Source organism: Sus scrofa, chromosome 7 (assembly GCF_054392235.1).
Source record: "Sus scrofa isolate SSC_HxYL_T2T_F1_AM1 chromosome 7, Sscrofa_HxYL_maternal_Yorkshire_Landrace_v2.0, whole genome shotgun sequence".
Taxonomy (NCBI): domain Eukaryota; kingdom Metazoa; phylum Chordata; class Mammalia; order Artiodactyla; family Suidae; genus Sus; species Sus scrofa.
The window spans coordinates 136,635,650-136,643,037 of record NC_139389.1 but is presented as its reverse complement, the minus strand read 5'-3'; the positions used below and the strand labels follow the sequence as shown (position 1 = coordinate 136,643,037).

The following is a 7,388-nucleotide window of genomic DNA, read 5'->3' as shown; positions in this document are numbered from 1 at the left end:
CCAGACCCCCACCCCCACCCCCACCCCCGCAACCCTGGACAGACAGAGGGGACCTCAGCTCCCCCATGAGAGCCCTGAGCCTTGGCAGGACTCTTTCCTGCCCCAGGGGAGGGATGCAGGAGCCAGGGACACGGGGCAGAGGGTCGGGGAGCACCAGGAGGCCCAGCCCAGCCTGGAGGCCGGCACAGCAAGGGCCACGTGCCCAGCGGGCCCTTGAGAGTCGGGGCTGGTGGGCCCAAGGGAGGGAGACGGACCAGGGACAAAAGACACGGGAAGGGTTAGCTGGTTTTTTGTTTTTATGAGTTTTTTTTTCTTTGTTTTTTTTAATATGAAAATTACTTGAAAAGACAAGGGGCCACCCCACCAGGCAGCTCGGCCGGCCGCTGGCCACGCCGACCCTAACATTCCGGGTGTAAGTTACAGAGCTTAAGTTCATCTACAAAAAAAGTAATAAAAATAAAATTTAAAATGGCACCTTCAACAGAACACAACAGAACTCCTGGCCGGCCCACGAGGCCCAGCGGGGAGCAGGCACTCGGGGCGGCTCCTCGGCTCCGCTCCGGCCAAAAAGTAAACACAAAGCTAAAAAAACGACCCCTGGGCGGGCGGGCGGGCGCTCCGGGCGAGGGACCGCGCCGGCTCCCGGGCTCTCCCAGGCGAGGCGCAGTTTCTCGGCAGGTGAGGGCGGGCAGGGGCACTACCAAAACCGGGCGGCGGGCGGCGGGCGGCGGGCGGGCGGGCGGGCGGCGGCGGGGGCGCGGCCTGTGGTCCGAGCAGCCGCGAGGGGGCGGCGGCGGCGGCGCCTAGTCCTCGATGACGATGGGCTCGTCGTTGACGGGCGCGGGCGGCGGCGGCCGCAGCGGCAGGGCCTGGCTCTGGCGCAGGGCGATGGGCTTGTAGGGCCGGCGGGCCGCGCGCTTGGTCTCCGAGGACGAGAGCAGCTTGCGGATCTTCCTGTGAGCGGAGCCGCGGGTGACGGGGACCGACGGGACCGACGGGGACGCGGTGCCCCCGCCCCGCCCCGCCCCCGCGGGCCGCACCTGGTCTCCTCGGTGGCCATGTAGAAGACGTCGTCGGGGGCGTCGATCCAGTTCATCCGCCGCCGCTTGACGGGGGGCAGGGAGCCCCCGCGGATGAGGCGCACCTTGGTGGGGTACGCCTTCCCGTTGAGCAGGAGGTTCCGGCTTGGTCCCTGTGGGGGGAAGCGGGAGCGGTCAGCCCTGAAACCCCGGGGGCTGACTCGGCCACTCCGGCGGGCAGGGGACCCTCGGAGGGCCGTGGGGACCCCAAGGCGCACCCCACCTCTGGTCCCGCGGAGGGGGGGGGGGGGCGAGCTCCTGCGCAGCGCCTGGCGGGGCTGCCGGCGGAGCGTGTGAAGGTGGGTTCCTCTTACCATGTGCCTGGTCTGCCCGTGGTTCGCCAGACCTGAGGGGAGGAAGGCCGGAGCTGAGCCCTGGGCCACCGCCCCCCACGCCCACCTCCTCCCCAGGACCCACAGCTGAGCAGCAGGAAACCTGGGCCACATCCCCCCAAAGCCACAGCCCACACCCAGGGGGCCTCTGCTCCCCTGGGTCCTGGCCTTGCCCGGGCCCCTCTCTGGCGCTCTGAGGGCCACCAGCCGGGACTCTGGGTGGGAGCCAGGAGTCTCGGATCTCAGCTCGCTCCCTGGCTTTGCCTGGGCGGGACAGATGGAACCTGGTTTACACAGTAACCAGGCGACGCTTGGCACAGCTGTAAATAGAGCACCGAGAGGCCCTCTGCAGGGCGGCCAGGGCCCCGGCAGCCCTGCTGGACCCCGGGAGGCGGAGCTGCCAGCTGGCCAGGCTCCGGCCAGGGCACCTGCACTTCCACCCTGTGGCCTGGGGGCTGGAGCCACAAGCCATGCCAGCGACTCAGGAAAGGTGCTGTCCTGAGTCAGAGTCCACACCGTGAACCGGTCCCTAAGACCCCAACTCCCAAACACACTCAGATTGAGTCGGCCTGTGAGGAAGGCGTGTGCGGGGTAATGAGTTGGTGTCTGTGTGTGGGGAGCGCGTGTGCGTGGTCGTGAGCCGGCGTGTGAGGGCTGCGTGGTCACGAGAGTCCGTGTGCAACAGGTGTGTGCACGTGGTCGTGTGAGGTTTGTCCCTGGACGAGCAGAACAAGAGCCAAGCGGCCGCCCTCCCCACCAACCGCGCGCGCTAACTCAGCCCCCGCCCCGCAGGCGGGGGGAGGGCCTGGCACCGCCGGCAGCCCTGCGGCCCGGCTACTTACCCAGGTAGGTGCCTAGCAGAGGGACAGCGGCGGAGGGAAGAGAGCGCAGTTAACCGGGAGCGGGCGCGTGTGCCGCGGCGGCCGGGGTGGAGGCCGAGTTAGGCCCTGCCGCTGGCCCGCGCCCGCAGCACCCCAAGGCCAGCCGGGGCCGCCTCCCAGGGCTCCCAGGACCTGCACTCGGGGCTGAAGCAGATGTGCAAACACATCGGTTTGGGAAAAGCTGCAGAGGGAAATGGACTTTCTCCCCCGGCTGATGAGCAGCCTTGCACACTGCGGCCCCACTGTGCCTGCTGGCGGGCGCCTGCCTGCGGCGGCCTCTCTTATGGGACGTGAGGACCATCCCTAGGGGCCTGTCGTGGGGGCAGCAGGGCAGGTCAGCCCCTACTGCTGAGCCCTAGCACCTTGGCAGCCCCGGCTACAGGGGACGACAGGGAGGACGCGGCTGGGGACCAGGCGTGCTGGTGCCTGCCCTGGGGGCCCCTCGTCCCCACCAAGGGGGTCGTAGATGAGGCAGCAGGGCAGGCAAGAGCCTGCATCCAGACAAGTGCGCTGGCAGAACCTGGCACTGGCACCACCGGCTGACCCCACAGAACACACCTGCCAGGCTCCCAGACACAGCCGAGAAAGGGAGCACCCAGAGGACAGGGCTGGACTGGAGATGGCCACTGCCTGCTGCCACCTCCCAAGTCCCCATGGCTGGCACCCACCCCCCACAGGCGCCAGGATAACCCAGCCTGGCCGACCACCTGGGCCAGTTTCCCAGGGCCGGCAGCGCTCCCAGTCCTGAGCTTGGGTGGGGGCCCTTGGCATGTCCACAAGGCACAGTGCCCACATGGGACCTGACCTTCCCATCACGAGTGACAGGCAGGAGGAGCGCCAGGTGCATTTCCTGGTCCGCCCCCTGGGCTTGGCTCCCTGCTCACCGTCCGCAGGGGATCCTACTGTAGGCTGACCCTCGCGGGCGCCGGACACATCCCTCGCTGCCGCTGCGACCCCCTCCCGGCGCCCATGCTGGGGCAGCCCGTGCCCAGACACGCCTTCCCCAGCTAAGGGGGCAAAAGCAGGGCTCTGGGCAAGCTAGGGGCGCCCCACACCAGAGGACACTGCCCACCTGGCTCCCGATGGCACCCCCACCCACCCACCCACCTGGAAGGGCACTGTTGCCTCAGCTCTGGGTCCCCCAGCCCTGGCTGTGCCTCCCTGTGGGGCCCTGGCCTAGGAGTCCACCCAGGTCTTGTAAACCCCCACCAAGCCATGCCAGCTGGACCACAAATGTGTCTCATCTGCCCCCAAGGAACCAGGGTCCCAGAACCCCCCACTGGGCAGGGACATAGGCTGAGGTTGCAAGCACAGCGCAGGCGGCCACGCAAGCTGAGGCTGATGGCATGCGGGCGGTCACAACGCGAAGGCAGACAGTGCAGGCAGGCAGCGGGGGCACCAGGGCCACCCGAGCAAGGACAGTCCACTGACCGGGCACTGGGCCAGGAAGGAGGGGTGGCCCGTGAGCCAGAGGCCAGCGCTCAGATCTCTGCCGAGTGACAGGTGAATCGGGAGAAGGGGGGCAGCAGGGCGCGGCCCAGCCCGCGTGGACTGCCCTTGGACGTGCCCTGAGCCGGCTGCCGCGCATGCGTGAGCACAGCACACACAGGCTCCGCGCAGAGGGCCGGCAGAGCAACCACGCCAGCGGCGCCCCGGGCCTTACCCCTACTGGGCATCAAGAGGCGCTTCTTCACGTTGCCTGGCAGCGCCCGACGGCAGGAGAGAGGAGAGAACACACAGTCAGTGGGCATGGGTGGGGCGGGTCCAGGGCCAGGAGCCCCGGGACCACGGGCTGAGCTGGTCAAGCCCCCCGACTCACCGTCCACCCCGTTGTGCTGCTCGTAGCTCCTCTTGCCTAGGATGGTGGGGGAGCCGTTGTTGATGACGGGGGCCGACTTGGCGGGGGCCAGGCCGCTGAGCACACCCGACACGTTCTTCACGGGGTCGGGCTTTGGGGGCCGGGGATGGGTCTCTGTGGGGGACAACGCGGCAGGCACGCTGTGGGTCATCAGCTGTGACGCCAGGCCCTGGCCGAGGGCCCCAGTTCACACGGGGGGTCCATGGCGACCAGGGCCCTGGGCATCCTGAGCAAGGACAGCCCCTGGCGCCGATTTCCTCGGTCTCAGCCCCAGCCAGTGGGGCTCTAGGCACCCATAAATAAGCAGGCCCACGAAGGGGTCAACGGCACTCATGGCACAGGGCTGGCCACCAGCCAGATACTGCATCAACGGCTCGGCCGGCTGGGCAAGGACAAGCCCCCAGGGCTGTCCTGGCAGCCACAGGTCACAGCTACCAAGGCTCCCCAGCCCTCAGGGGCTCTCAGGGGACACAGGTCACCCCCTCCCACAGGTCGGGACAAGGTCAGCCTCAGGACCCAGACAGCAAATGGTGTCAGGGCCACTTGTATCTGCCGTGAGCACGCTTGGCTCACGGTTCTGGAATGTCCTTCGAGAGGGAAGGCCGCCATGGCAGCAGGAGGAACTGACTCGCGAACACGGCCAAGCCCGGCAAAGCGGGCCGCCCCGCCCCGCCCAAGCCCCTGGCCGAGCCAGCAGAGGGGCTCAGGAGCCCCAGGCCACGAGGGCCCTCTCTCAGAGGCTGCTGCAGAGCTGGGCACACCTCCCAGCCAGCCGGGAGCCTGCCCTGGGGGCGCGGGGTGGGCATGGGGAAGCCCGGGGACTTCAGGGGCAAGGGGGGAGCAGGGAGGGAGACGGCCGGCCGGGCCCTGGGGTGGGAGGGCAGCTCACCGAGGTACCGCAGCACAGCTTCCAGGGGCTTCCGCACGGCCTGCTTCAGCACCAGCGGGCTCTGGGCGGCTTCGGGCAGCCGGGCCGTACCTGTGGGGGCCGTGGGCGTGAGGGGTCCGGGTCAGAGCTCCTCCTCCCGCCCCGCTGGCATCTCCTCCCCCCAGAGACCGTGACCCACAGGCGGACACTCACACTCGGCCTTGATGGCCGCGCTGTTGATGGGCATGTAGGGGTGCCGGGCGGCGTGCCACGGGCGCAGGATCTCTCGGCACAGGCGCCGGGCGATCCGCGTGAGCTTGGTGGTGTGCAGGTAGAAAGCCTGTCGCGTCTTCATGGCAAACTTGGGGCTCCCGCTGCTCCGGGCTGGGATGCCGTGGGGGCTCTGCGGAAGGGGGCAGGCCGCCCCAACACAGCGCCGTGACCGCGGGCCAGGCCGCGGGGCACGGGGGGCGGGGGGTGGGCACTCACCATGTTACTGCGGTTGGGTCCTGGCCTCTCTCCATCTAACCGGGTTGGCATTTTCAAGCCACCATATTTCTTCCAATATGTCCAACAAGACGCGCAGAGACGACACTGCATGTTAGGGGGACCCCAAGAATACCACTGGTAAGACTGGGTGGCTACGGACAACAAAGTTGGAAATAGACGGATTCTTAAGCAGAACCAGTGATGGCAAGAGAGCATTACACAGCTGTCGCCCGCCCGCCACCCTGCCCGCCCCGGGCCCGGGCACCCCGGCACCCGCTCCGAGAGGGCTTCTTTCCCCAGGCAGGGTGGGCCCCCGCCCCCAGGCCAGGCCCCACCCCCACCCCCTGGCCCCCCTCCTGCCCCCCCCACCCCGCGCTGAGGGGCGGGGTGTGCCCTGGGTGCTGGGCGGGGCACTTACTGTAACAGCTCTCGCAGGCCCGGCCGGCCCCAGGGCTCTGGCCCGGCGCCCCGCCGTTCACCACGCCTGCCTTGATGCTATTGACGCTGATCTGGTTCGGGTTTGGCTTGTTACTTGGGGGAGGGAGAGAGGGAGCCGTCACGGGAGCGCCCAGCTTCGCACCGCGGGACCCGCCTGGCCCTGGGGGAGCCGCTGACCCATGCCCCCTATGTGGCCTTTCTCTCCTCGGGTCCCAGAGCAGCTCCTGTCTACAGCCGAGCTCCACCCGCCCCAGTGAACCCTGGGCTGAGCAGGTTTGAGTCCTGACGCCTGTGCCAGCTGGGAGGCTGAGGGAGAGCCAGGGCCGGGCCCGCCGCCCCCGGACCCCCCTGGTCTCGAGCCAGGCAGTGCCCCTCCCCCGGCCCACCCAGCCTGGCCAAGGACAGCCGGCAATGGTGCTTAGAGGCGCACTTACTAGTTGGGGATATAAACTTGCTTTAACTTGCTCTCTGCTTCGGCTGCCTTCAAGCGTTTCTTAAAACACAAAAAACAGAGGGTCAGAAGGACCCGCAGGTGGGTCCCCACGCCGCCCGCCTCTGCCTGGCCACCCTGAGCGGCCCCCAGGCCACGGAGCCGCGGCGGCGCCCACCTGCTGCACGTATCTGTCGGTGGTCTTCCACATGTAGTAGTACTCGATGATGCTGGTGAGCGACTTCCAGGGCAGCTGCGGGAGGAGGGCCCGTCACGGGGGCCCGGGGACGCGCCTTCAAGGCGAACTTCCTCTCGGGCAAACCCCACATTTCCCAAACCGCTCCCATGCGCGGGCTTCCTCCTCGCCCCCCGCTCGGTGCGAGTGTGCCCCCCTCCTCCGCCCCCCCCAGGCCTGCGGGTTTGACTGTCTGCTCCCGGGCTCCGGCTCCCCCACCCCGGGTCCAGGTGCCAGCTCTGGGCTCCTACAGCTGATCTGAGTCCGCCGAGAGGGAAGGCGGCGGGGGGGGGGGCAATTCTCGCTGGTGCGGGTTGGGCTGCCCTGGGTTTACCGCACAACCCGCGGACCCGGTTCCTACGAGCGCACGAGGAGGAGGTTCCAGGGCTCGGATTTGTCTACAGCGTCTGCCTGTGCGTCAGGGACCCAGAGCCAATGCTTCATGCACCTGGCCAGCCTCGAAGGAGCATGAGGGCCCCGCAGCCCCGCTTAGCTCCGTCTGAGTCGGTCTCACTACTCTGCCTAGGTCTGCAGCCAGTTCCACGCAGAGGGGCCAGCTCCCGGGCTCAGCCTCTGCCACGTCTCCAAGGGGCTGGGAGGTCCCTCTGGCGGCCTCTGGGCACTGACACTGCTTCTCCAGCAGCCTGCTGGAGGCCTTGCAAAATGCCACTGGGAAGCAGATGCTGTCAAGGCCACCTGTCCCGACTCCTCCTCGGAGCTCGTGCTCAGGCCGGCCCAGCCACCCCGCCGCCCTCTGCCTGGACACGCTCTCCTGAGT

General features: G+C 68.4%; 1 protein-coding gene across 9 annotated transcripts in view; it reads right to left on the bottom strand.

Moving 5' to 3' along the window:
* Nucleotides 1-283: 283 nt before the first annotated feature.
* The window catches only part of MTA1 (metastasis associated 1), a 34,792-nt gene continuing 27,687 nt past the window's right edge, over nt 284-7,388 (bottom strand). For 4 of the 9 annotated variants that reach the window (XM_021081638.2, XM_084967135.1, XM_084967133.1 and 1 more), the window contains 11 exons: nt 6,554-6,628; nt 6,380-6,438; nt 5,926-6,038; nt 5,508-5,659; nt 5,232-5,421; nt 5,040-5,129; nt 4,112-4,264; nt 3,956-3,991; nt 1,394-1,425; nt 1,041-1,192; nt 284-954 (listed from right to left, as the gene is read on the bottom strand). In XM_021081638.2, the coding sequence (XP_020937297.1) occupies nt 804-954; nt 1,041-1,192; nt 1,394-1,425; nt 3,956-3,991; nt 4,112-4,264; nt 5,040-5,129; nt 5,232-5,421; nt 5,508-5,659; nt 5,926-6,038; nt 6,380-6,438; nt 6,554-6,628 (1,203 nt within the window). In that variant the 3' untranslated portion in view covers nt 284-803. Of the gene's footprint in view, nt 955-1,040; nt 1,193-1,393; nt 1,426-3,955; nt 4,265-5,039; nt 5,130-5,231; nt 5,422-5,507; nt 5,660-5,925; nt 6,039-6,379; nt 6,439-6,553; nt 6,629-7,388 lie in introns of all 9 variants that reach the window. The other 5 variants (XM_084967132.1, XM_084967134.1, XR_014809378.1 and 2 more) reach the window with 4 other exon arrangements.